Source organism: Orcinus orca, chromosome 1 (genome assembly GCF_937001465.1).
Source record: "Orcinus orca chromosome 1, mOrcOrc1.1, whole genome shotgun sequence".
Classification (NCBI taxonomy): Eukaryota; Metazoa; Chordata; class Mammalia; order Artiodactyla; family Delphinidae; genus Orcinus; species Orcinus orca.
Window position 1 is genome coordinate 32,056,285 of NC_064559.1, and position 27,514 is coordinate 32,083,798.

The 27,514-nt window shown below is 64.9% G+C and overlaps 1 protein-coding gene and 1 long non-coding RNA gene across 8 annotated transcripts in view; one reads left to right on the plus strand and one right to left on the minus strand.

Moving 5' to 3' along the window:
- The first annotated feature begins 6,620 nt into the window (after nucleotides 1-6,620).
- The window catches only part of LGR6 (leucine rich repeat containing G protein-coupled receptor 6), a 111,508-nt gene continuing 90,614 nt past the window's right edge, over nucleotides 6,621-27,514 (plus strand). For 6 of the 7 annotated variants that reach the window (XR_007476049.1, XR_007476053.1, XM_049706924.1 and 3 more), the window contains exon 1: nucleotides 6,621-7,691. Coding sequence is in view for 4 of the 7 variants with exons in the window: in XM_049706924.1 (XP_049562881.1) it covers nucleotides 7,492-7,691 (200 nt within the window). In the remaining 3 variants the exon portion in view is untranslated. Of the gene's footprint in view, nucleotides 7,692-27,038; nucleotides 27,435-27,514 lie in introns of those variants that run through there. The other variant, XM_049706930.1, reaches the window with a different exon arrangement.
- LOC125963740 (uncharacterized) lies at nucleotides 7,686-13,764 on the minus strand. Its single transcript, XR_007476135.1, has 4 exons — nucleotides 13,605-13,764; nucleotides 12,291-12,425; nucleotides 9,949-11,917; nucleotides 7,686-8,310 (listed from the first exon to the last, which is right to left on the minus strand). It is a non-coding gene; the product is annotated as an uncharacterized LOC125963740 (long non-coding RNA).

The following is a 27,514-nucleotide window of genomic DNA, read 5'->3' on the forward strand; positions in this document are numbered from 1 at the left end:
GGCTGGTGTGTCTCACGGGGTGGCAGGTCGGGGCTGCCAGCTCACCCTTCCGTCTCCGTCCACAGAGCCCCTCCCAGCAGCGGTGGGTGTCGCAGCGGGCGGTGGCCTTGCGCTTGGCGCCTTGCTGGGCCTGCTGTGCTGGAGGCGAGTGCAGGGGCGGAGGTGAGCAGCGGGGAGGGCTGGGCCGGCGTGTTGGGGGAGCCCCAGGCTGCCTCCCAGGCCCCGTCACCCTCTGCAGGTCGGAGAAGAACCTGTGCTCCCAGGAGCTGGTGGCTTACAACCTGCGGTGAGTGTGCGGCCCCTGTGGGGCGGGGCAGGCGGCCCGCCCTCCACAGGCTCGGTGATGACGGGGGTCTCCCCAGGACTGCGTCCCTCGCCCCCCCAGCCGAGCCCGCCCTCAGCCGCTGTCACACCCTCGTCACCCTGCTCCCAGGGGCCCCCGGCTCCTCCCAGGCCCTCAGCCTCTGCCTCCAGACTCCCGTCCTCTCGGTCCCCGACTGACCACCTAGACGGTTGCGGGCCAAGTCGCTTCCGTCTCCTTTCTCTCCGACGTTGGATTTCGCAATCTTCCCAATATCGCTACTGTTCTTCCTTCTCTCGGCCGCACCCTGAGCGGCGCTGCGAGCAGCTGTGCCCAGAGCCATCCTCAGGACCCGGGGTCGAGGCCTCAGACACTCATGCCCACCTCCTCCGAGTGTGGTCCTGTTTGCCCTGCCCCCTCTCTCTGGCCCCTACCGGCGCCCAGGGCAGGACTCTGCACACCAGGGCCGCCGCCTACTCTTCCCTCTTCCCCCAGGTGGACCCACTGGCCCATCCCTGCCCACAGCTTCCGACAGGGCTACGAGGCCAAGAGCACCTGTGCCCACCAGGCTTTCAGGACTTCGAGGTGAGGCCTCTGCCGCCCCCAGGCTCTGGGGGGCCCCAGCTGTGCACGACCCCGCCCCCGGTGTGGGGGTGACATGGGTCTGCTTCGGCCCCCGTCTCTGCACCCTGCCGACACCACGAGAACCGCTACCCTCTCGTGCTGCCCTGTGAGCATGGCACGCAGGGGTGTGCGGGCCGGAGCTCGGCCCGGAGGAGGCGCTGCGTGTGCCCGCCCTGAATGCGCGGCTTTTAGCGTCTGCAGATGACCACTGCCGGGTCAGGCTGACCCCGCTGGACGGAGAGCCTCACTCCAATTACGTCAACACCAGCTTCATCCACCAGCAGGTAGAGCCGCCTGCGCGCTGGCTGCGGCGTCCACTCGGGAGGGGCCCGGTTTGCAGGACACGCTGTCCTGCCCTAGCCGTCCACGAAGACCGCTAGCTTGTGTGTCTTGTGTGTTGGTCGCTGTGCTGGGACCGCAGGAGGCAGGGCTGGGCTACACGGATTCCCACCTTCAAAGGAGCAGGAGTTGTGTGTGTGTGTGTGTATGTGTGTGACACCTGCCACGCGGCATGACAGGTGCTGTAATAAGGGCACACGTGTGGTGCTCAGAGCTCGTGAAGAAGGAACGTTTAGTCCACCTAGGAATCAAGAAAGGCTTCCTGGAGGAGGGGGCATTTGGTCTCTTGAAGGATGAGCAGAATCCTGATAAGTGATGAAAGAGGGGCAGACATTGCAGCTGGACAGACCCAGAGAAGAGCCGGGCGGTGCATGTGGACAGAGTGGGGCGGGGTCATCAGGCGGAGGCAGGAGAGGCAGATGGGGCTGTTGGAGGAGGGACTGAGTGCTGGCCTCGGGGAGCTGGGTGGGCAGTGGAGCCCTGGGAGAAGTGCAGGTGGTGTGGGTCGGGTGGTGAAGGGGTGGCCTGGGGAGGCTACTTCGGGGCCATCAGTGTCTTGTCATCGTCCCATCGAGGTGGGGCTGTCTCCAAGTCACCCTCCTGATTTGGGTCCTTGGCGCACATGTGTTCACGTGTGTGCACACGTATCGACCTGCACACGAAGTCCTCACTCCCAGAGATCACCCGTGGGATGCGTGGCTGTGGGCTGGGGCCCCAGTTAACGTGATCCTGCCCGCCCCCAGGGCTACACCCGCCCACAGGAGTTCATCACCACCCAGGGGCTTCTGAAGAAGACCCTGGAGGACTTCTGGCAGCTGGCGTGGGAGCAGCAGGTCCGGGTCGTCGTCATGCTGACGGTGGGCATGGAGAGTGGGCGGGTGAGCGTGCCACAGCCCCCGGGGTGGCCACCAGGTGGCAGGCTCTCCCCACAGGACCAGCTGTGGGTCTGGGAGGCCAGGTGAGGCCTGGGGGTTGGTGGGGTCCCCAGGCCGCCCAGGATGGGGCAGGGAAGGAGACCAGCAACCCAGGCTCCCAGCTGGACTCGCCTCCATCGCCTCTGCTGTTTCTCACCGAGACCACCCTCTCCTGCTCCAGGCCCAGTCTGCATCCCTGCTTTAAACACGCCTGTGCCCTGCTCCGTGCGGGGCCCTGGGACAACACCTTTGAGCCCCTCCAGCTGGAGCGGAGACGCCAGGCCAGGTGGTCCTAAGTAAGGCCATGCAGTTTGCACAGGAGCCCGGCAGCTGCCTGGAAGTCCCAGGGGTCACATAGAGGTCTGGGGGTGGAGGTGCTAGGGCCGGGCCGGGGGAGAGAGGCTTCCAGACAAGCAGGGTGGCGGAGACAGACAGGTGGGTGGGAGGTGCTGATACAGCAGGGGTGGCAGTGATGGGGGGGCCCACATCCCTCTGGCCCTAGGTGCTACGTGAGCACCACTGGCCAGCCGACTCCACCCCTGTCACCCGTCACATCGTCCACCTCCTGGCCGAGGAGCCCGAGGACGAGTGGACCGCGCGGGACTTCCAGATGCAGCACGTGCGTACCCGCGAGCGAGGGGTTGTGACTCCTTAGACGGTCAGCTCACCTCCTGGGCCCCTGGCCTCCCCCTTGCCCAGGAGGTTGGAGGTTAGGGAGGGTAGGGAAGCACAGGGAAGGCTAAGGGTCATCCAAAGTTGGGTGAGAAGGGACGGTTTCTGCCCTGCCCTGCACCCGGCTCAGGGCCCCCGCTCACCCCAGACCCCTGGGCCCCATCCGCCATGCCAGGCTGTGTCCTCCTGGGGCAGCAGTGCCCCCCTCCCCCTTGGGCCCCCTGCAGGCAGACTTCCCAGGGGGTTGGAGGAGCTGAGGGGAGCATCCCAGCATGAGGGGCACCACCCCGCCCTCAAGATCTGGTGACAGAATGAGGGCTGAGCAGAGGACAGTGGGTTAGGAGGGGACGGAGAAGCGGCTCCTCTGCCCCCCAGCCTCCGGGCTGCCCAGCAACTGCAGTGGACAGTGAAGCAGCTGCAGTTCGCCACCCGGCCAGACCACAGCGTCCCCGAGACCCCCAGCTCCCTGCTGGCCTTTGTGGACCCCGTTCGGGAGACGAGCGGGGCCCGTCCTGGTGCAGGCAGGCGGGGCAGGTGGCGGGTGGCGGGGTGGGCTGGGGAAGGGCCCCGCTTCACAGCCCTGGGCCCTCTGACCCGCAGTGCAGGCGTGGGCCGCTCAGACACCTTTGTGGCCCTGTCAGGGCTGCTGCAGCAGCTGGGGGAGGAGGATACAGTGGACGTATTCCACACGGTGTGCTCGCTGCGCCTGCACTGGCCCCTCATGATCCAGACCCCGGTGAGGGCAAGGCGGGTGGGCTGCGGACCCTGGGAGGGGGTGGGGCAGATGGCCGGGCCACAGGGTCCCCAGGGGCCAGGGAAGAACCCCGGGGGAGGGGCTCGGACACTCACCCTCCTATCGGGGCTTCTGTTTCCCTTTGTGCCGGGGGTGGGAGGTAGGAGGGCCCCTGCCAGCTCTGATGCGGAGGGGCCCCACGGGAAGGCTCCCCAAAGCCCCTCCCCTGCCCCGGGCCGTCTGGCTGGTCAGGGCCTGGAAGTCTCCCTGCTGGGCCACAGTCCCTTAGCTGACCGCCTCCCTTCCCACCCCCCAGAGCCAGTACATCTTCCTGCACGGCTGCCTCCTGAGCAGGGTCCTGGAAGGGGCCCCCCGGCACCTCTGAGTACGTGCAGCACCGGGAACCTGGCCCGGTGCGGGGCAGGGTCCCCGTCCCTCCCACCAACAGGCTGCCAGCTCCGTCCATGCAGGGCCGAGGAGACCAAGAGCGGGAGCTGGGCAGCCTCCGGCACCCCTGACGCGGCCCGCGCCCCGCGCCCCGCCCAGGCCGCAGCCCATCCCCGTGCGGAGCTTTCTCCCCAGGCGTGATCTGGCGACACTGGCTTCTTGGGGGAGCACAAGGTAGCTGCGGGCCGGGCGGCACGACGACGCGGGGTCCCCTCATGCCACCACTTCTGCGGCCTGTCTCATGGTGCCCCTCTGCCCATCACCCTCCCCAGCTTCCGCTCCAGGCCCTCAAGGACCAGGCCGGCTCTGCGATGCCCTCTCCTGGCCGTGGGCAGGACGGCATGGCCTCCTGTGAGTGCCAGTGGGCTTGCGAGTGGACGGGGCATCGGGCGTCGTCCAGGCTGGGACCTCCGGCAGCCTCACCCTTACCCTCGTCCTGCAGACGGCTGTTGTCACGGGCGGTCCCCTCCGGCAGAGGACGGCCCTGCTGGAGAGATGCCCGAAGCCTGGCTCTTCCCCGTGGGACCATGCCCTTGGGCCATTGGTGCTTCCTGGTCTGGGCCTGGGAGGCTGGGGGTCCTAGAGCTGAGATGGGCAGGGGACACCCTGTGCTCTGCAGGGCGGGCCCTCTGGCCGCGATCACGTCATGCTGACCGGGGCCCGCAGAGCTCTGGGAGCTGGTGTGGGAGCACGGCACTCGCGTGCTGGTCTCCCTGTGCCTGCCAGACCCCCGGGAGAAGGTGAGGGAACAGGGGCAGAGGGTGGGATGCTTGAGGGTTGGGGTGGGGCTGTGGTGTGACCGGGGCTTGGGTGGGGATGGGCTGGCCGGCCGAGCAGCCCTGACCCAGTCTGGCTCACGGAGTCACAGCCCGTCGCCACGGACGCGGTGACCGTGCGCTGGGTGGCCGTGAGCAGCGCTGCAGGCTGGCCCTGCACCCTCCTCAGCATCACATGTGTAAGCTAGGGCCGTGGGCTGGGGGTGGGCTCCGCGGAGCAGTCCCGGCCCCTCCAGGCACCGGTGCCAACGTCTTTGCCCAGAGAGGGAGCAGGAAGGAGGGGCCGGTGCAGAGGCTGCAGCTGCCGTGTGGGGAGCCGGGCAGGAGCTCCCCACCATGACCCTGCTGCCCCTCCTGGCTGCCGCGGGCCCGTGCTGCTCCTGGGGCGTGGAGAAGCTAGGCACACCGCTCAGCCACTGCAGGTGCCACTGGACGGGGCCCCAGAGGAGCAGGCAGAGACCCCGCTGCCCCGCGGCTCGGGGTGCGGGTCCGGACACAGCCCCCTCCTCACTCTGCCCTGACATCGTCTTTCGGGAGTCTGTCCCCTGATGCCCGCCGGGCCCCGTGCCGTGAAGGGGCCGAGTCGGGGAATAAGGGATGAGGTCAAGCCAGAGGCCGAGTGCGTTCTGTCCATCCATGCCAGGGCCTGCTGGGAAACAGGAGCGGGGCTGGGGGGGCCTGGTGGGTGGCTTTCGCGGGGCAGCCCCCAGCCCTGCCCTCCAGTTTCCCTGTTCCTCAGATCTAGTTTCTAGTGTCCGGGGGGCGGCCCTGGATTCAGAGCAGGTTACTCGGGGCGAGGGGGCACAGCTGCTGCCCTGTGCACAGCAGGACCGACCTGGCCCTGCTCCCCCCCCCACCCCCCGCAACCCGGCCTTCCCCTTTCCCGCCGCCAGCAGCAGGCGCGGGGGGGCTCGCTGCTGCGTGGCCAGAGCGGCTGAGTTTTCTCTGCCTCCTTCGCTCCACCACAGTGCGGGAGTCTGGGGAGGGAAAACCCTGAGGAGAAGCAGAAAGGAGGGCAGGAGTGCTCACCGTGGCGACACCATCACCCGCGGCCTCACCAGGTCCCATCCGTCCCCTCATCAACCAGGAGGCCCTGGATGGCTGGTGCCAGCGGCGGGGCCCCAGCTGCTCCCGGTAGAGGGCCTGGGGGACACAGAAAGCCTGCACAAACCAGAGCAGCACGCCCCGAAAGGAGTCAGACCCCGAATCGGGGAGGGGCAGGGCTCTCCTTGGCCGCCCCGAGCTCCTCGTGAAAGGCGAGGGGTCAGAGGCCGGGAGGGCCCTCGCGGCCTGTGCAGCAGAAGCTGGAGCAGGGCAGCCTCCCCGCTCACCTGGGCCTCCCTGGGCTGGGTCACACCCTCTGCACACTCGTTCCCAGGAGTCGGGGTTGGCCCATGACGACCCTCCAGTAGGCGGGCTGGAGCCTCGCACTGGGCCCAGGCCCCGCCATGCTGAGGGGGCAGCAGGGCCCCCGCACCAGAGCTGCAAAGGAGCAGGAGGGCCGCAGCGAGTGGGGAGTGAGGCCGGGAACACAGCCGAGTGGGCAGCACCCCTGTGGTCTCTCCGGCCCTCCGTGCACAAGGACCACCCAGGCCTTCCTGGGGGCTCATCTACGTCAGGGCCGAGCCCCACACCCCAGAGGGCAACGGTTGGTTTGGTTTCCGCCTTCCTGGCCCAGCCGTGCAGCCCCTGGGGCCCGGGAGGTGAGAGCAGTAGCAGAGAATGGGAGGGGGGTGATGAGTGGCCCTGGGGGGGTGACGGTCCTGGATGAAGGGCCACTGGCTGCGCTGAGGCTTTCAGGCTGCCGCTGTACACTCAGGATGGACCGTGTGGGGAGAGTAAGGTCAGGAGACGCGGCCGGCTCTCACTCCACCCTGGGCTTGGCCCGGCGCCGGGATGAGCCCAGCATCAGCCACCGTCTCTCGCCCTCAAGCCTCCCGCCTGGCCCTTCCAGCCTCAGGCTGGTGGAGCTGCAGCTGCCGGACTGGCCTCCAGGTGGCGCCAGACTGCCGACTCGGGCCGGTCCGGACCGCCAGGTGGGCGCGTCCCCCAGCCGGGCGCCTGGCTCCATCCCGGGAGCAGGGTCCAGGGCTCCCGGGCTCCCACCTGACTGGGGCCGCGTGCAAGACGCTTTGTGAGTGGACGTCACACCTTCTCTAGTGGGGGGCCTGGGGCTCGGCTGGAAGTCTCCTCCTGTAGCCACCCGACCTCCACCCGCCCCGCGGCTCCGGCCCTTCACGGCCCACCTGGCGAGACAACCCCTCGCTCCCCTCCCCAGGAGCCAGGCTGCGGCGGGTGACCCCGAGTTGTACTTCTGGGGCTGCTCCCCCCCCAAGTGGGTGACCTCGAGCAAACAAGGTGCTTCCGGGGCCCTCCTCCGATCCCCTGTGGCCCCGAGGCTGTCCGCTCTGGCACGGGGTCCTGAGCCCGCAGCCCAAACGCCTGCAGGACCCGCTCTCCGCTCTCCGGGTTGAAATGAAATTCCTGGATTTTTTTCTTTCCTGGATGAAATTCCTGCCAGCTCGGAGGGAAGGAGGGAAGGGGAGCGAGAGGCGAGAAAGTTCCCTGGCTCCGCCCTCCCCTGCCAAGCCCAACCCGTGAAACCCAGGAGTGAAGACCAAGCAGAGATGCCTGCTCCTCTCTGACTGTGCGCCACCGGTGCCCGCCGCCCTCCCGGCCGCCGCGATGCCCAGCGCACCCGGGCTCCGCGCCCTCTGGCTCTGCGCCGCACTCTGCGCCTCCCCGTGCGCCCCCCAGCCTGGCCCGCGGCCCGCCTGCCCGGCCCCCTGCCGCTGCCACAAGGACGGCATCATGCTGTCGGCCGACTGCTCTGAGCGCGGGCTCTCCGCGGTGCCGGGGGACCTGGACCCCCTGACGGCTTACCTGTGAGTACCACGCGCTTCTCCCTGAGCCCGCCTGGCTGCGCGCTGGCCGGGCCAGCCTCAGTCTGGGGCACCTGTGCAGCTGGAGCCCTGAGGCCCAGGCATCTCCTGCCCTGTCCTGGACTGTGGGGCCGTGGCGGGGAGAACAGTCCCAGGCTGAAGGCCAGGCGAGTGGTGAGGCCGGGCTTCCCTGACCGGTTCCCAGTTGGCCCGTCTCGGGGCCTAATGGCGCGAGCCCAGGCTAGGTGAGAGGTGGGTCTCCGGGCCCTGAGCAGAGGGGCCCAGACTGCCGCCCCCTCTCCTCTTGCCGGTTTCTTGGTTTCTTCTCCTGCAGAGCAGCGCCAGGACGGTGGCCAGGGCTCAGCGGAGGAGAGGGGAGGGGCCCCGTGGGGGGAAAGATTGTCCCCAGCCGGGGCAAGGAGAGCAGAGCAGTCACTCGAGCTGGGTGGCCTTGGTGGGGGTCCCAGAAGCCAGGAGAGGGGACTAAGCCACCCTCGTCTCCTCCAAGATGTCCCTGCTGGCTCCATCTCCCTCCACTGAGGCCTCTGGCTCCCCAGGGGCCTTCCTGAAGTCACGTCCCAAGAGGCCGTGTTGGAGACACTAATTTGTGGGCAGTGCCAAGCTGAAAACCAAAGAGCTGTTTTTAGAGTCTGAGTCGGGGTGAGATGGTGTGTGAAGTGGACCCTACTGGGGGCAGCTGCCCCTCGGGGCTTGAGGGCTGGGGGCTCCGGCCTGGCCACCTGGGCAGGAGGAGGGAGTGAGCGCACACTCCAGACCACCTGCCTCCCCCCTGCTCTGGGGAGAGGAAGGCTTCCTGGCTCAGCCCCGCCTGGGCCTCCACGACCTCTTCTCGGAGGAGGAGGGTCTGGGCCATCTGTCCCGGAGCTCTGTGGCTTTGGGCTCCAGGGCCTGGGGGCTCTGAGGAAACAGGAGCTCGTTTGTAGAGTCAGGCAAGTATTTGTTGAACTAAATGGGACCAGGGCAGCTCCCCTTCAGCCGTTTTACATGTGTGTGGGTGAAGCGGGTAGGACATTGGCTCATTTGGAGACAGGGTTCTGTGGCTAAAAAGAATTTGGAAATGACTTCTGTGGAGCCTTTCTCTGGGGAAGCAGGAGAAAGTTCCCTTTTCCAGGCTGAGGGGCTCACTGGTCCCACCTCCTTCCCCAGACCCATCCTTCCTCAGGAGGACTTGGGGAAAAGAGGACAGTGTCGCCGTCAGAATCCACGCTGCTGGAGGGTTGCCCCCACCGTCTCGTCACTGTTCCCCTGGCACTGTCATGTCTGCATCTGGGGTTTTCTGAGCCGACCCTGAGTCTCCCTGGGGCCCGAGAAAGCCCCTCTCTCCCAGGACTCAGCCTGTGCATCCCAGGGTAGGAGGGAGGGTCCCACGTGGCCTGGGGACCTCAGCAGCAGGCCCTGGAATGTTGGAGGGAGGGGAAGATGCAGGGTCCCCCTTGGCCACGCAGGGTCTTGTCTGGGTGGTGAGTGGAGCGTCTCTGCAGGGCGGTGGGCCTCCTTTCTCTGCCTCTCTGGAGAGTGGCCCAGGCACAAACGCACCGTGGAAGGGTGGGCGTGAGGGCCGCCCCCTTCCCTCCTCAGCAAAGTGAGGATACGCCAGTTCAGCCCCAAGTGGCCCAGCTCCGGCCGAGGACGGCCCACACTTTCATTGGCTGCTGGGGCCCGCAGGGCCTCTCGTCTGGGCCACCCAAGCCCTGGCCCCTCCTAGCTCTGCCCCTGACGGAGTCACCTGAGTCCTCTGAGCCTCGGGGTCTTCGTCTGTACGTGGGGACAAGTGGGTGGTGGGCAGGCTAGGTGAGGCGACGTGTCATGTAAACTCCCCGGCACAGTGCGTGACACATACGAGCAGTGCCTGAACCCTCACGCGGGAGGAAATGGCACCCGGGGTGAGCTCAGAGCCCAAGGGAACAGGCTGTGGTGGGACGAGGGGAGGCGACCGCGGGGTGCTGGCCTCAGTCAGTGCCTGGCTGCTCCGGATGGGGCTCGGGGTCCAGCCAGCTGTGAACACTGGGGATGGGGTGGGAGGACGTGGAAGAGAAGGTGAAAGGTCAGATGAGAACACGTGGATGTACAGGGGGCGGCCGGTCAGAGGGCGCCCTTGAAGACCTTCAGAAGGTGCCAGAGACGGAGCCGTAGGGGGCACCAGGGAACTCGGGGCTCCAGGAGACACCCAGCCCGTGCAAAGAGCTGCCCACCGCTGCCCCGCTCTCTTGGTCCCACTGCGTCTCTGCTCTGCCCTCACCTGCAAAGACGACGCTCCCTCAGGGTCGGACGCCCGGTTGATTGGGTTGAAGGGACCGACGCCAAACACCCACAGGCCTTGGCGTCTCTCCAACCCGTGGTCTCAGTGAGGCTCGTGGGGACTCATGAGGGTTTGGATGTCCTCCCCGGGACTCACCTGGGAGACACGGACCCCCGGCTCTGGGGCACCCGGAAGGTGGGGCGGCCCTCGCTCTATCCCGTCCCACGTCCGCACAGCGAGGGGACAGAGATATACACGTGTTGTTGGCAATACCCGGGGCTGTCCCTGACTTGGAGAATCTGGGTAGTATTCTGAGTCCCTCCTTTGCCCCCAGAGTTGAGCAGAGACAGGAAGCGAGTGGGGGGCCGAGCTGCTTGTAGAAGGCCTGAGGCTCGTTCGCTTGCACTGACCCCTCAGCACCCATTTCCATCACCTTCTGCCGCCGGGACGAAGGGGGCCCCCCGCTCCACAACCGCCGTCAGGCAGCTTACTGCCTCCTTGGGACCTTACTCCCTGTAAGGCTGCTGTGACGACCGCTGACCTCGATGAAAGGTCAGACGCAGCGTGTGTGTAGATTCTGGGTAGTTTCCATCCTACTCATCGCCGCCTGAGGGTGATGAGACGGAGGCAGGGCGCTGGGGAGAGCGGGGGTCCCAGCACAGGTGCCGGTCACGGCAGAGCAGGACCGCAGTCCTCACAAGCTGGTGACCTGGGCCAGTTTCCTCATCTGTAAATGGAGCTCATGCCTGCCTCACAGGGCTGTTGTCTGAATTCACTGAGGCGACGTTTGTAAAGGGTTTGGCACAGTGTCCGGCCCTTGGGAAGAGCCCAGTGTTAGTGGTGTTGTTATTAGGGTGACTGGGGCCAAGAAGTGTTAGTCAGGGAGGTCTTCCTGGAGGAGGAAGTGCGGGATGGGCGCGTCTGTGTGTTGGGGGATGAGAGAGGAGAGAGTGGCTGCAGGGAGCCGAGAGGAGCCCTCTGGGGCCTGGAGAGGTTTTAGTTTTCTCCTGGCCGGTGCGGACGCAGAGCTTTGAGGGGGGTGAGGCAGCAACGGGTGGGATACCCCAGCCTGCTCCCCAGCGCAGCGGCTGGTCCCTGCAGGGCCTGTCGTCTGAAGAAGCAGAGAAACGTGTGGCTCCAGGGAGGATGGCGGCCTTGCGGGCTGCGTCTGGGAGATCCATGGGCCTCTTCTCATTCTGGACCTCGGAGGCCGCCCTTTCCGGGCTAGGCCTCCGTGTCCTTTTCTAATAGATTCTAAGAGCCTGAGCTTCTCCCCACCCCACAAACTCGGGGTTTGAGTTCTAACCCTCAGCCCGTGCCAGAACATTTCCAGACCACAATGCGCACAGGTTTTGTTGAGAAACAGGGCCGGAGACGCAGGGGAGATGGGCTCTGAGCCTCCTGTCCTGGCGCAGGACCTCCCCCGGGGAGAGCGGGGAGCCGCTCCAGGAGGAGGGTCCCCTAGGGACTGGGTGCCAGCCTTTCTATGAAGCAGAGCCGGGTTGGGGGGCGGAGTTGGCCCATCACGGGGCAGGCCCGGTGGGGGGGTCGCTGGAGGAGGGCGAGCGTGTCAGGGAGCCAACACCCCAGTTCAAAAGAAAGGCAGGAAGCAGCCCCGGGCGAAAGAAAAAGGAAACCTCTGGGCTCCGGCAGCGGCGTTCCGGGCTCAGTGGGTGGGCGGCGGGCAGAGGAGAAGAAAGCCCGGGCTCAGAGCAAAGTCGCCCGGCCCGCCCAGCCAGCCCCGCCTCTCCCCTTCCGAGGGCTCGACCCGACGGCTTCCGCGTGGACCGTGCCCACCAGGCAGCAGGCAGGGCGGGCGCGGTGCCGGGTGCCCGACGGAGGCCCTGCCGAAGCCCTGGGCTCCAGTCTTAGCACTTCGGTTTATGGGCTGTGCGTCCTCTGGCCGCTACTCACTCGCTCCAAAGTTTGTCTTTTTTCATGTTGAGAATGGAAACGCCGACAGCATTCACTGGGAAGGGCGGTAGGAGGAGCCACGGGACAAAGGGGCAAAGCCTTGTGTCTGCTTTAAACCGTTGACCATGGGCGCTGTTTTTCTCAACCCTCCACTGCAAAGGACCCACCGAGGCCCAGGAAGGGTGACAGAAATGCCTGTGACGGGCGCAGACTTAGGGAGACAGAGTCTAAGTTCTGGAGCCCCATTGGGCTGCCTTTCCTCCCCCCTCCCTCCCCTTCCCCCCTTCTTCCCTCCCCCTCCCTCCCCATTCCCCCTCCCCCTTCCCCTCCCTCCCCATTCCCCCCTTCCCCCTCCCTTCCCTTCCCTCTTTCCCCTCCCCCTTCCCTCCCTCCCTCCCTCCTCCCTTCCTTCTTAAAAATTTACTTACTTTATTTTATTATTTATCTATTTTTGGCTGCATTGCGTCTTTGTTGCTGCATGTGGGCTCTCTCTAGCTGCGGCAAGCGGGGGCTACTCTTCGTTGCGGTGGCGGTGCGTGGGCCTCTCACCGTGGTGGCTTCCCCTGTTGCGGAGCACAGGCTCTAGGCGTGCTGGCTTCAGTAGTTGTGGCACACGGGCTCAGTAGTTGTGGCACACAGGCTCTAGAGCGCAGGCTCAGTAGTTGTGGTGCAGGGGGCTTAGTTGCTCTGCGGCATGTGGGATCTTCCCAAACCAGGGCTCGAACCTGTGTCCCCTGCCTTGGCAGACGGATTCTTAACCACTGCGCCACCAGGGAAGCCCCCTTCCTTCTTTCTTCCCTCCCTCCCTCCCTCCCTCCCTCCTTCCTTACTAATCAAGCCCCCTCCCACTGACCTTCAGGGAAATGACCTTCCCTGGAGCCCATTCTGCTCTTGGGTTCCTGATGGGGACAGGCTGGGGTGGGGACGGGGGCGGGGCGATGGAGGAAGTGACCATTCTCACAGGGTTCCCTGGAAGAGATGAGCCAGCCTGGCACCTGTGAGGACTCTTCCAAGAGGAAAAGTCTGGACTTCCAGGTGACTCCTGTCTGGAGAGTCCAGCTTCTCCCCAGAAGCCGAGTTCCGTGGAAAGAGCGGGTTCTCTGGTGCAGCACAAGGAAAGCTAGGTGTGCACGGCCGAGGCATCTGGCTCCTTTCTGCCCTGGGACACGCCCTGAGGGGCTGCAAGGACCCTAACGGCTGTGTGACCTTAGGAGCAGGGCGCTGGGCCCCTTGGGAAGGTACAAGGGACAAAAGTGCGGGAGAAATTTCCAACCCTCGGCCCCCACGTTGGAAAAGACAAGTTCCTGGAGCCAAACTGAGACGGATTTGCTGACTTGGGGGCTCTCAGAACTGTAGGGGCCCCTCTGTGCTGACTAGCCCCTTGGTAAAGGGGTGGTCCCCAATTTCTAGAAACTCAGGCCTCTTTTCCTGCCTCAGACATGGGAGAACAAACTTGGGCAGAGAGCAGAGAGTTATTTTGGAAGCAGCAGAAGGACACGGTGAGGAGGGGAGCTCGGGGTTGGCTCTGCGCCCCCCAGAGCCCTGCCAGCGTGGGCCCCGGGAGCGCTGGCGGCGGCGGCAGGCGGGGGCTGCCCCCGGCTGCCCTGCGCCCAGAGCGTCGGGAGCCGAGGTCTCCTTTGGGTCCCATTTCCTGCTGCTACCTGCTTCCTCCTCAGAGCCAGCAAGGGGGGCTCGTACCCCGAGCTCTCCACGGCCTGGGAATCGGGGTCCCCTCTGAGTACCTGTGAGGTGTAGAGCCTGGGGCTGGGGCCGGGGAAGCAGCTCGCGCCGGGCTTTCCGTCTCCCCTCTCTGCTCCAGCGGGTGGTGGAAATGCCTTCCTGGTTGCACTTTCCCAGGAAGTTCGGAAGTTTCTTCGGGAAAACACTAGATCTTGGGAAGGCCCATGTTTGGAGCCCCGCGGATGTACCTGGGCAGCTGCCATCACCCTGGTGGCGCTGCCTTAACCTGTCAGGGTAACAGTCGGCATTTACCGCCTCCATTTAAGCGTGTAAACCCCTGAGGGACACACCAGCTTCATCCCCACGTTACAGGTGAGGAGACCAAGCCCCTTGCTCAGGAGCCCTCGAAGGCCGCCAGCCGGTGCTTGCTGACGCTGGGATTTCAGCCGCTGCCGCCTCCTAACCACATGCACGCTGCCTCGTGGGGCAGATCAGGGATGCTGGAGCAGCCCCTTAGAGCCTGTTTCTTTCTTTTCTCAGGAAGAGTCAGTGGTGGCCCCTATCCCTCCTGCCCGCTGTGGCCTCCGGAGCTGGTGGACGCGGGGGTGTGTCTGGGGGACCAGCTGCGGGAAGGCCCTGGGGGTGGAGGGGAGAGGCCTAGCCTGAGCCCTGGTGGACGGGAGATTCACACGGGTCGGTCGCGGGCAGGGCAGGCCCTCTGGGGGGAGGAGGCACGAGCCTGGGAGAGGGAAGGGCAGCTGGCCTTCTGTCCATGGCCTCGTCCGTCCCTCCCGAGGCAGGACCTTCCAGAGCAGGGCTTTCTGCCTCTTTCTCCTCGGGGAACATTAAAAAAAGAAAAAAAAACGACAGCAATTCAAGGCGTTCGGCAGCTGGGGTAAATCGTCCAGCCTCTCCAGGCAGCATCCGGCCAGGCTGGGGGCCCCTGGCGCACGCACACCCGGAGGCCCTGCTGTGGTGGGAAAGCGTGGTGTACCCCTGTCCTTGGCCTCCATCTCCTTCGCTCCCGTGGATGGGGGGAGTTGCCCAGCTCAGTGCCGTCGCCCACCGGCCTCCTGGGGGCACTGGGGTGAGAAGCTGAGGCAGACCTGCAGTGCCCTGGTCCTCCCGCAACTCTGTGGCCGGGGCTTTGCTGGGAGCGAGACCAGAGAGTCAGATCTGGAACAAGCCCCCGGCCTCTCCCCTCCCCTTTGGCCTTTGGGGTGCTGGAGGAGGTGGGCGGCCCTGGGGGTGTCCAGACGGCGCGGCGGGCAGGGTGTCAGGGATTTGGACTTGGTCCCAGGCTCAGAGCCGAGGCATATGGCCTCCTGGAGGGACGGGGAGCGGAGATGCAGAGGGGGTCCACCGTCCCTGTCTACACCCCAGCCCAGTGCATTGCTTTCTTAGGGACCTATGGGCACCAGGAACGTCAAGGTTTATTCCAATGCCCTGAGCGATTTGCAAGTTTGGATCACCCCCTGCCCCCCAACCCGAGTTACCCTTGGCTCCTGGGAGCATCAAAGACAGCCACCACCAAGGCCCTCTTACACTTCCTGTAGGAGGGACAGATGCCTCCCCAGGTGACCTGTGTGAGTCCAGATCTGCTTCACGCTCCTTGCACGCAGGGCAGTGCGCTCAGTGGGCAGGGACGTCCCGGGGGCTGAGCCCCAGGTGTCGTGAGCACCTGTGCGCATCCTGCCGACGTCTCTCACTTGGGCTGCAGCCCCCAGCCCCGGCCCATTGGCCACTGCTTAGAGGTAAAGCCCTTGCCCGCCCCCACCCCCGGCTGTGGTGGGAGCGAACCTTCACTTACTCGTTCATTCACGGTTGGGGACTGAGCCTCCCCGTCTGCCCAGACTCCGACCTGAGGGCTTTCTCTGCATCCAGCCTCGTGGGGCCGGACTGCTCCCCGCTCAGATGAGGCAGGGGCACTCGGGGGAGGTGAGACCAGGGCACACGTCGTACAGCCTGTGGGGGGGTGAGGCTGCGGCAGGCAGGTCCAGAGCAGGAGTGGCGAGGGGCGGGGACGGAGGGGCCAAGCCCGTGCCTGGCCGCCGCCCCCGTGCAGGCCCTGGGGGAGTCACTGCAAGGCAGGTGGTCTTCTCCCCCGCCTCCCCCAAGGAAGCTTGTGTCAAGCAGGCCCTGCTTGGGGGACGGAGAGCTGACACTGGGGGTGTGTTCCCTTCCTGAGAACTACCAGGCTGTGTTGCCGCCCACGTCTGCTCAGGGGGTGCCCATCTGTTTGTCCGTCTGTCCACCTGCCTCATTGATTTAGGCTCTTGATGTCTCTCATATAGGGGGTGGGTCTCAGGGAGGGGCCAGGCCTCCCCCTTCAGACAGGCAGGACTTCACTCCTGGCGCGCTTCTCCTCAGGACATCACACCTCCCTTCACACACACACACACACACACACACACACACACAGAGACAGACACACGCACACATACATACACACAGACTCGCACATAGACTCACACACACGCACTCACACACAGACACACGCCCCCACCCGGCTTGGGTCTCCACCCGCAGGGGGCGCCCTGCACAGGGCATGAGTGGCGCTTACAGGACCTGCCCTCATCCTCCCCTGCCCCGACTCAGGTCTGGGGCCACCGGGTGGGTGTTGGGGACCTAGAGGTGGATCGAGTGTCTGGGGCTGTGAGCCCCGAGGCAGGAGGGCCGTAAGCCAATCCCCCGCCTTTGTGGTGGACGCTGATCAGGAGGCTGGCAGGACCATTGTCAAGGACAAAAGCCGGAGGGAATGGGGACAGGCCGTCGGCCCTCAGGCTCCTTGGGGCAGACTCAGGAGCTGTTCTCCCAGCACAGTGACCACCCAGCGCCGGTGAGCTGGGGGCCTGGGCCGCCCCTCAGCCAGGCTGGCCCCCGGGTGGGCGGACGTGCGCCTTCCCCCCTTAGGAGCCACCCTGGGCTCGCGCTCTGCTGTCGCCACCGCCAAGGTCTGAATGGCTGTTGAACAAGGGCCTCATTCTTATTTTGCGCTGCTCTCGCCCTTGTTTGTGGAATGAGGGTCTCGACCTGCCTCCCATCCCAGGTGTTGGTAAATTAAGGGAGTCCCGTCCTCCGTGCTTGTGCCCTGGATCCTGACTGCTTCTGTCCCCAGGGTCACGATGAACCATGACCTCGGGCAGGACAGGCTGGAGGGTGGGGCGGGCGCCCCTTCTGAGGGACGCTGTGCGTGGAGGCAGCCCCTGTCCAGACACACTCGAGTGGGCATCACTGCGGGGGGGTTCCTTGGCCTGCGAGTGGCGTCTGCCGGGCGGGAACCACGGGCTGCCGTGCTTGGGGGAGCCCCGCACACCCCCGCTTCTGTGAACCGGCCAGCTGTCGGGCTCCAGTGGGCAAGGCCTCCGCGCGAGCGGGCTGGGGTCGGGTGACGGTGAACGAGTTAATACGCAGAAGCGCTTGGAAGGGTGTCTGACACACGGTAGCCACTTGGCGTGGTCTTATTTATGCCACAGTTTATTAAGTGTGTACTTAGTAGCGCCCGGCTGTGCTGGGCACTGGTATTACACTGAGAATTCTCCACCACAAACGAGGGGGAGACAAGGACTCAGTAAGTGGCTGTGCGAGTCCCCCCACCCTGCCGCCACCCTGCAGACCCCTGCCAGCTCGGCCCCTCCCCTCCTGGGTCCCCCCCGCGGGGGCGGTTTTCTCTGGCGTGTGCACTCAGGGCTGCACGGTCGGGAAGAACGGGGGTGTCCACGGGGCCCTCCTCTGGTTTCGGCTGCAGTTTTGGGCGCCTCTCTGCTCAGTGGGATTGGAACCAGGACGCCCCGACCTCCAGTTCTTTCTTTGCCCCCAGCTTGCTGAGAGCTTGTGGACAAGTCCTCTGGTCTCTGGGCCTGTCTCCTGCTGGGTTGGTAGTTCTGCGTCCCAGGAGACTGTAGAAGCAGAGGGGACGGAGTGGGAGGAGGGGTGCGAGTGAGGCCGAGGTGAGGGAGGGGCCCCGGTCCCCGAGAGGTGCGGCGTCCCCCAGCAAGACCTGAGATCCCGGGGCTGGGACGAGGCGGGGTTGAGTACAGGCGACTTATCCCATCTAGTGCCTTGGATATCCTAAAGCCTTTTACTCAACGCGTGGTCCCCACCAGACCAGCAGCCTTCCTCCTCTGGGGACGCACCTGGAGTGCAAAAGCTCAGACCCCACCCCAGACCTGCTGGGGCCACATCTGCATTTTAAAGTGTGCCCGGCACCAACCTCCAGGTTCTCCTTGGAATAAGTCAGACCGTCAGCTGGCCAGCCACTCCCTGCACCCCTGCCCCGCCCCGCCCGGGATTTTGCTTTTACCTAATTTGTACTTAGGTGGCGCCCCGTGACTATCACTGTGATTTACTGCAAGGATGTGGTTAAGAAATGGCTTCAGGCAAGAAGCCTGCAGCCCGGGAAGCGTGAGCTTGATTTAGGATACGAGGGGCCGACTGAGACTTCCCTTTCTCCGGGAAAATTCCCGGTTCTGCCCTAGGACGCAGCCCCCCTGGGTCTAACTCCTGTTCCCTCGTCTGTTTCCCACCCAGGCTGGTGGCCCCAGCCAAGCAGGGCTGGTGTCACCCTTGCACGTGGTGCTCAAACACACTGCTGGGATGAGTGAAGCAGCGAATGCACAAGTGAATGGTGGCAGCGGGAGGCGTGGTGGCCGAGAGCAGATGCGCTCCCCTGAGAGACAGGCTGCGTGGGAGGGCAGCCCTCACACCTGGGGCCGTGCTGGCCTGGCTCTACGGCAGGCCCGAGGTGGGGCGTCCACCCAGACGGCTGCGGCGAGGACAGAGCCGAGACTTAAGCTGCCAGTTGGCCGGTTTGGGTTTCATGGTAGTGAGACGTCTGCTCCATAAACCCTGCCACTTAGAAGCTTTCGCCTTTCCTAGTCATTCTCTTTACCATTTCTTTAAAAAGAAAACCTCTTTGGAAGGTTTCCATCCAGTTTCCAACAAGCTAAGACAAAGAAAGGCATGCAGGCTTGCATGGAGAGAGTGCTCTAGGGACCCGAGGCTTTTGGTCCTAGAGTCTGCACTGTGTGTCTGCCTCTGAAGGTCCGAGTCTGTGTCTGGCGAGATTTCAGGCTGGTGGGTCAGAAGGTACAGCCCTGCACATGCTGGGCGGGGACAGGCACAGGGGAGGGGGCAGCAGTGGGGAGGGTGTGTCCTACTGGATCCTGGGATGACCCGGGGCGCTGGGATCGATGGCCAGGGACCTCTGGGGTGAGTCTGAGAACACCGTGCCCTGCTGTGCAGCACATCTCAGCAGGTGTTTATTGAGCACCTACTGTATGCCAGGGGATGCACAGATGAGTGAGGTGAAAAGCCACACGGAAACACACATCCAATTTCAGTCCCACAAGGTAAAGGCTGGGAAGTAGAACCAGGGAATCCAGAGGGAGCCCTTAGCGACACCAGGTTCACAGAGGACTTTCAGAATGAGTGCCCCCCCCGGCCCCTAACTTTTTAAACTCATTTTTATTTAAGAAGAGAGTACACGTGGCAAGTGTGTCCTGGTAAATTTCCACAAGCTGAGTACACTTGCGCAACCAGCACCCAGGCCAAGAAACAGCATCGACCGCCTCTGTCGGTCTCCCCCAGTCACCACACGCCCTGGGGCAGCCCCAGCCCTGGCTTCAGCAGCCCCGGCACCTTTCGCCTGTGTTTAGACCTCACGGGGATGGAGCACTGCTGTGTCTGCCCCTCCCCCTCGCCATGTTTGAAATCCATCCATGCTACTCCCACTGCTGCCCGGTTCCTCACTGCGGGAGGACGCGGGCCGTGTGGACAGGCCCTCCGGTTTGGGGCTTTACAGGTGGGGCTGCCGCGAGCAGATCTGGATGGGTGTCTGGTGAGCACGGACACCCAGGGGAGGAATCTTGGGGTCACAGTGGATCCTAGAGGCAGCTCAGGGTTGCGAATGTGCTTCCTGGGGCGGGGCTGGGGGAGGTGTGGGAGGGGCCTGTGGTCCGTGCTCCCTGCATCACTGCCAGTGGCTCCTGTAACAGAGCACCACAAACCAGGTGGTTTAAAACGGCAGGAATGACTCTTGTGGAATCCAGGTGTCCGCGGGGCCTCATGCACCACAGCCTCCTCTAGCTCCTGGGCTGCCAGCTCCCGGGCTCGTGGCCACCTCACTCCAACCGGCACCAGTCACCTCGTCACTGCCTGCTCTGCGTGCGTCTCTGTGTCTCTTCTGGGGGCACTTGTCACTGGATTCAGGGCCCACCCAGAAGCTCGTCCATTTTAAGATCTTTCAGTGAATTTCACTGCAAAGACCCTTTCCAAGTCAGGTCAGGTGCACAGGTCCCAGGGATGAGGACATCTCTCTGAGGGCCACTGTTCGGCCCACTGCAGCATCTCTCGCTGCGGCCCTAAGCAGCCCAGCCCAGGCCCACCCTTTGCAAAACTCTCCGTCAAGCCGCTTTCTCAGGCCTACCCTGTCCCTCCTGGCCCTGCCCCAGGAAGCCCTCCCTGACTGTCCTGGTCCTCAGGCATATGGCATTCCTCCCACACTAACGTCCTGGGCTCTGTCCGGCTGTGCCTGTGGTCTGGAGGTGTCCTCAGACTGGCCTCCTGAGGGCAGGGTGTGCCGCCTCCCCTGTGTGCGCACGGGGACACACACCTCCCGTGCTCGGCTCAGCTCTGCACGTGGGTGCTAGGAGCACGACCTAAGCTGAGGCACCTTTCCAGCAGTGTCTGGCCCAGGGCACCACGCCCAGTGGCGGCCCATCCCTGAGACCCTTCTCCCCTCAGACACCCCCCAAAGGGACTGGGCTATGTCCTGGTCCCAGGGCCTCTGTGGGAGTCCTGGTTACGCCCACAGCACAGGGAGGAGGGAGCCCAGGGGACCGGGAGGCACCCAGCCCTTTGCCTCTCCTTGGAGGAGGCCAGGAGACAGGAATGCCTTTGGCTGGGGACCCTGGCCAGAGATCAGAAGATCAAAGACGAGAAGATCGGGGCTGAGGTAGGTGGCACACTTCGGAGGCTGCGGAGAGAAGCAGCAGCTGGTGTCTCCTAAGGGCAGGGCTGACCCAGAAGGCCCTTCCTGCCCCCTCTCTGATGGAACCTCGCAGAGCTGCTTCTCCAGATGAAGGTCCTGGGGTGGATGCTGGTGAGGGCGGGATGCTGCATGCCCGGTGGGCAGGGCTGACCCCTGCATAGCAATTCCCTGAAGAGGGGCTACTGAATAACATCTGTAGGTGCAGAAGCCAAGGCACAGAGCTGGTACCAAGCATCTGGGAAGCGGTCGGGCCAAGGTCAGACCCGGCAGTCTGGCCCCAGAGCCCACAAACTACTTCACCCGGGGAGAAGGTCAGTGCAACCGCAGCACGAGGGGGCAGGGCTGGACCTCAGGCAGGACTTCTCCCTGGGCGGCGATGCCAGTGGAGACCGTGGTTTAGTCTTCCTACAAGTCCATGAACCAGACGGGTGGGGCTGGGGAAGAGGGCAGGTGGTCGCAGTGCCCGACACAGGGGAGGACGAAGGTGGTGGGCAGGTGACCAGCAGCGCAGAACGTGGCAGGAAACGCCCCGGGACCGGGCATCGGGGCCTCAGGGGCCGATGGGAGGGACAGGTGAGGCTCCCGCAGGCGGGACCTCCCCGGGTGGAGAGAGCAGGGTGCGCCCGACCAGGTGAACCTGGAGGAGGGGGCGGGCTCCGGAAAGTCCCACCCGTCCTGGCAACGGCGGGGGCGGGGGGGGGGGGGGACACAGAGAACCTCCTCTCTCCCCCAATCCCCTCCTTTGTTCCCAAGCTGCCACCCCACTGCCACGCCTTTCAGCCTCGGGCGGGCTGGGACCCAGCTGGGCTCAACAGAACCAGCCCCGCAGGGTTGGCTCTGCCACTTACTGTGACTAGATGGGCAGTAACTTGATATTCCCAAGTCTCCCTTTCTTCACTTAAAAGGGAATAAAGAAGGCTTCACTCCCGGCCTGATAAAAGGATTAGACTAAATGAGGCCAAGGATGAGCTAGAGCCGACAGGAGGCACCCAAGCGGAGGGGGCCGGACCCGGGACGGTGGCCTCGGAGGGGCCTTGCTCTCCTGAGCCGCGTCTATACAACGCGTCCGTCCCAGCAAAGGTGGCTCTTAGATGCTCTGAACGTCCAGCGTCCACTCTTTCCTGCTAGATTCAAGCTGAGAGTCGAGAGCACCATCTGACCGTGATGGGCGAGGCTGGGCGAGGGCGGCGGCTGGGCGAGGGCAGCTGCCCGGATGAGAAGGGGGCAAGGGGTCCTGAGGTGAGAGGAAGGCTTCCAGCTGGGTGGGGGCGCCTCTGAATAGAGGGCCCACTCCCGTTTTCCCCCAGGCACACCCGCCTCTTTATCTGGTGAAATAAAGGCCGCAGGGCAGAGCTTCAGCCAAACAAACAGGGCCAGGGCTGGCTGCGGGCAGCTCCGCACAAAGCGCACTCCCTCCCACCCCAGGGCTGCCGGTCCTCCGGCCGTGGCCCCTGCTCCCTGCTCCTGGGCGCCCTGGGGAGCTCTGATCCCCTGGGACGTTCCCGCCCTCCTCTCTGAGGGGCTCCAGGCCCACGGGGAGGACAGAACTCCTGCCCTCGCACCTCCACACCCCGAGGCAGAGGAGCAGAGGGCAGGGCAGGGCTGGAAGGACGCAGTGAGCGGAGGGCACTGAGCTAGCGGGACCGAGTCCCAGAGCAGTTGCTTTGGACCCTCGGCTCCAGGTCGATCCCAGCCAGGGCCGCCGTGTGGGGACCAGCCCCGCCGGGCGATGACAGTCTCTGCGGAGCCCGCAGAGGTCAGAGGTCAGTCCCAGGCGTGGGCCCAGCCCTTGTCACCGCCCACTTTTGTCACTGTCCCACCTGACTGGGCTCGGAGGGCAGGGACCCCGCATTATTGGACCCGGCGGCTCAGCACCTGGCACAGTGCCTGTGTTCAGTAGGTGCCTAATAAATGCTGGTTGAATGACACACGGCTGGGCGGTGGGTGGAGGCGTGCGAGCTGGGCCACGGTGAGCGGCAGCCCTGGCGGCGGGTTGGTCACCGCGTGCCGGATGCTGGCAAAGTGCTTTTACCAGGGAGGAGCCGCGGCAGAGAGACGCGAAGTCCCTTGCCCCGTGTCACACAGCTGGCAGGCGGCAGAGCCGGGAAGGAAAGGGTCCAGGCCAACTGCAGGGCCGTTCCGGGGGCCGCTGATAGGACACCAAAGACACACCCGAGGACACGCACTTCGTAGCCACATGTGGCCAGTGCAGCCGAGGAACCGAATTTTTACTCTGATTCACTTTCAGTGACTTGAAATGTGAACAGTCGGTGGGTGCGGGCGGTGAAGGTCTGGACCGTCTCCAGAGGAGAGGGGCGGAGCCAGCCGTGCGGCTCCCAGAGCCTCCGGCCCGTTGTGCTCATGGGCTGCACACAGCAGCCCTGACTGGGCCCAGGACCACCCTCCGGCCTCTCCGTGTGGGGGGCTCGGCTGGGCAGGCAGCAGGGACCCACGCAGGGGAAGCAGACACACAGGCAGCCTGTCCCATCTTCGCTCTGCGGTGTCTTCTCCTGCTCCGGGCTTGGTGGAGGGCCGGCCCGCACAGCGTGGCTCGGAGGGTTAGGACCGACCACCGGGGCAGGGGAAACACCTCTGATCAGGGCGGGGGCTCTGGGACCACCCCAGCTTGGCCACTTTGCCTGGCAGAGCAGCGAAGTCCCCTTAGCCTGAGGCGGCCGGCTCCCCAACAAAGGGGTTCCCTTGCGGGGTTGAGGGTCGGGGCAGGCCCGGGACCCTCTGCGCCTCCGAGGCTGCCCTCCCTCCCCCAACCCGGGCACCCACACCCTCGACCTGGTGTTCCAGCTGGCACTTTCCCTTTCCCAAGAAGCAGAAGGTGGAAACAAGGGTTTGGCCTGAAGTTGGTGCCAAACCTCCGTCTCCCGGGTGCAGCATCCTTGAGTGGGAGGCGTCTCTCCTGACCTTGGTCTCCTTTCACCGCCGTCAGCTTGAGGAGACAAATCCGTAGATGAGGTATCACGACACCGTGAGCCACATTCCCTGTCTCTTGTGGTCTTACAGCCCAGGGCTAAAATGCCCTCCCTTTCCCCTGTCACGGGATGTTTAGGAATGTCGTTTCCCTTGCTCTGTGCGCCCCGCCCGCCTGAATGGCCGGGGCACCTGACGGCGCTCTGGGTTTCCCGTCTCTCCCTGGTTCCCTCTGACCTGCACAAGCCTGGTCTTGGCTTAGAAACCACGGGGACCCCAGTGACCCCCGAGTCAGGTGCCAGCCCTCCCCGTCGGCGTCTGATTCCCATCCCCCACGCCGCCTGCCGCCTCCTCAAGCCCTTCGGCCCACCCCCGCGGCCAGGGTGGAGACGTCCTTACAAACGGGGGAGCCGACACACGGCAGCACCAAGCAGTAGCCCTTCAATTGAAAACTACAGTGCTGTTCTCACACGGGTTTGTGCAAGGCCTGTGAGCCTGAGGCTGTGCTGTTGTGTGTGTGACGGTGGATGCTTTTGCCCTGGCTGGAGCCACTCCTTTGTTGGGAAGTTTGTGACAATTGCAGAAATCTGAGAGAACTCTGTGTTGACCAGTTAGGAGCCTCCAAGGAGACAGCCAGTACCAGTCCCCCTGATGAGGAGTCAGCTGATGGAGGAAGACGTGCTGTCCAGGCGCTGGTTTCAGGAGACACAGTTCTAGCCCCCATTCCATCAGCTGGCGTGGGGCCTCGGGGCTGGGTCCCCCTCTGTGACTGTCTCCCCTCTTGACTGAAGGAGCACAGAAGCCATTCAGGGGAGTCTGGAAGTGCAGGGGTTCTGGGTGGCAGAAGCTCCCAGCGCTGCGGAGCGGGCAGGGGTGCAGAAGCCCCAAGGTGCTCGGCCAGCCCCGTGTGCACGGCGAGCCCCCCGTCTTCGGCGCCTTCCGTTCCAGACCCGCCTGTGTCCCACGTACCCCTCTTTCTGCCCCCAAGGCCATCTCTCTCTACCCTCGCCCTTCTGAGTCCGGACGGACAGTTTAGAACCCAACGGGGAGAGCGGCGGCGGGAGCAGTTGGTGACCAGGGAGCAGGGTACAAATGCGGGGTTCGTCGCTCTGGGATAAACCCTCCCCCAGGAACACTGCGAACTTGGGCCTGGGGCTGGCCCCACGCCATCCGTGTCCCCCCAGCCCGGCACTCGGAGCCCACAGCCGCCCGTCAGAAAGGAAACCAGCAATCTGGGGGGCTGGGAGGGAGGGTGACGTGGGTCTGACTGGACCAGGCCCCTGACCCCAGATCCGAGCCCTCTCTCCTGTCACCTGCCTCTTAGTGACACAGGAGGTCAGCCAGTGTCGTCTAGTGCCAGGGCTGCCAGCCACGGGCACAGAGGCCGGGCAAGGCTGTGGTCACTCACTCGGTATGTAGTGCAGCCCCTGTGTGCCAGGTACCCCCAGGCCTGGAGGCTGCAGAGGGCACTGAGATAAGTCCTTGCCTGGAGGGAGCTCCTGGCCACATGGGGCGTTGTGTCCTGATCATAATTCAGTTGGTGAGGGCATTAGTAAGAAGGCATGCTGAGCGAACCCTGAGTTTATTTTACTAACTCGTACAGTTTAATGACTCATGTAATTCTCACTCCAACCCCTGTGAGGCAAATACCTCGTGATCCCTATTTCACAGATGCGAAGACAGAGGCTGGGAGGTGTCACGCGTCAGGGCCAGGCCCACGGGCTCATCAGTGCTGTGCGGGGTGGTGATGGGGGCAGGGCAGCACCAGGCACACAGCAGGAGCCCAGCTAATGCCCCCGCGGGAGCTTGAACAAAACCGCGTAGGACGCAGGACGTGCGGGGATGGGGGGGGGGTGCGGGGCGGGGCGCGGGGCTGGGAGGGCCTCACAGACGCGGCCTTGGGGCACAGCCACGCCTGGGGACAGGGGCTCATCTCCCGGTCACTCTGGCCGCTCTTTACTTAGCTGCAGAGATGGGCCCTGCTTCCTGGTGTCTCTTCCAACCGGTGGGGACAGTCCTCCCAGGCCCACCCAGCAGGACCCAGGGGCTTTGCCTTCTGCTGTTTCTCCCGTTTATAGGAAAAATGCAAACAGAACAAATCCCCCAGGGCCCTTGGGTGTCAGCCAGATGGCCCTGGGGGCGGGTCTCCTACTACCCCCCACCCCGTCCAGGTTTGGGTCCTGCTGCTCTCTGCCCCTCAGTTCCCCAGCATCTTCCTGGTCTCCACGGCGACGCCGCCTCTCCTGGCTTCCTTGGTGGTCCACTTGCTACACAGGGTCGAGCTCTGAGAACGCTTCCTGTGCTCGGGCTGCCAGCCTCGCTCATCGATCCTCTCTGTCTCCCTGCCCATGGCTGTGTCCGGCCCAGCACACAGAGCCCCTCTGCGTGCCCCAAGGGCTGCTGGGAAGAGGCCTCGGGGTGGGGCTGCAACCCAGCCTCTCGCCCCTGCAGTTGAGTTGAGAGATGCAGCAGGCAGTGCCCACCATGAAACATGGTGCCTCGCGTCCAGAAGTGTTTAGACTTAAAGCAAGCGCGCCCTTCCGAGTGGGCCTCTCTGTGTAACTGTGTAGGTCAGGCACCCACAAAGCCCGTCCCGGAGAGCACTTGTGTGCCTGTGCTTGCGTGCGCGCGTCCGTGTGCCTGTGCTTGCGTGCGCGCGTCCGTGTGCCTGTGCTTGCGTGCGCGTCCCTGTGCGTGCGTGCGCGCGCATGCGTGCGTGTGCGTGCGTCGGCAGCGCTCACAGGGCGGCAGCGGTGGGGCAGCGTTTGAGGCCAGGCCTCGGTGTCCAGCTCACCCACAAGCTGGGCCCCACACAGCCCCCCGAGCAGCCCGCGCCCTCCCGGCCAGGGACGGAGCCTCGCTCGCCCAAGGTCACAGCCGAAAAGAGTTCCACCTGCGGGCGCGAGCCGGGTGAGTTTCTCCCAGAGAGATTCTACCTTGATAACATGTGGAGAATGCTTGTGATTTTCATGAATACAACCCAAACTTGCACGTGTACAAACACACACACGTGCCCTCCCGCGACACGCATGCATGTCCGGTGCCTCACTAGACAGGCGCTGCAGGGCCTCACGAGTCCTGACACTCGCAGTGCTTACACGTTCGCACGGCCCGCGCCCCTCTCCCTGCCTCGGTCCGGGCGAGGACGGCTGGGCGCCCGGGGTGACCTCTCCCAGGACCGCCACCTTCACCAGACTCCCGGGTCAGAGCTCCCGAGGGCAGGTTCCTCCTGAGGCCCGCGTGCCGGCCCCCTGGTCCCCAAGGCCGGCGGCCGGGCCTGGAGCCGCCGCTGCGTCTCCCTCCGCGGCTCCGTGTCTTCCTCCGCCCCCCTTTCCTTGGTGCCAGCCCCAGCCTTTTCCTGCAGTGCCGACGGACCCCCCTCCTGCCCCTCACGGAGCTCTGCAGCTGGGCTGGGCGCTGTCCCGGGCAGGATGCGGGCGGGCGGGCGGGGTGCAGGCCCCCTCCTCCCCAAGGAGAACAATGAGGCTGCTCGTCGGGGGGGGGGGCGGGGGGGGCATGGAGCCACATCAGAGCCTCTGAGGTGCAGCCCCCGGGGCGACGGCTGAGTGATGGGGTCTGAGTCACATGCCCGCGAGCGCCTGTGGAGACACGTCCAGAGATGCTCGGGGTACGTGTTCAGAGGTACCTGCTTTTGTGGATCCTCACGCCTTCCTGCCGGGCTGATCGTGCCCGGGCCCGGGGCCGGGCAGGAGGGTCTGCGGCCTGAGCTCCCGTGGCCTCACCGTCCCCTCCCGCCACCGTCCAGCATGCTTGCGGCTCTGCGGCCGCCAGCCAAGCAGCCGCAGCTCGCCCGGCCCTCCATCTGGACAGGCAGGCCGGGGATGGCCCGGCCCGGGACGGCCCCTCGGTCCTCATGTGGAGCCGGACGGGAGCCTGCCGGTTCCTCGGCTCTACCTGCCCCCGATGGCTTCCTTCCTCAGAGCATGTAGCGTCCAGAGGCCAGGCTTCACTGGAGGTAGAACACCGGAGCCTAAACAGCCTTTTCATAGGTTGGAGCTGGGCCCCGAACCCCTGACCCCCACCCTATCTCCAGCA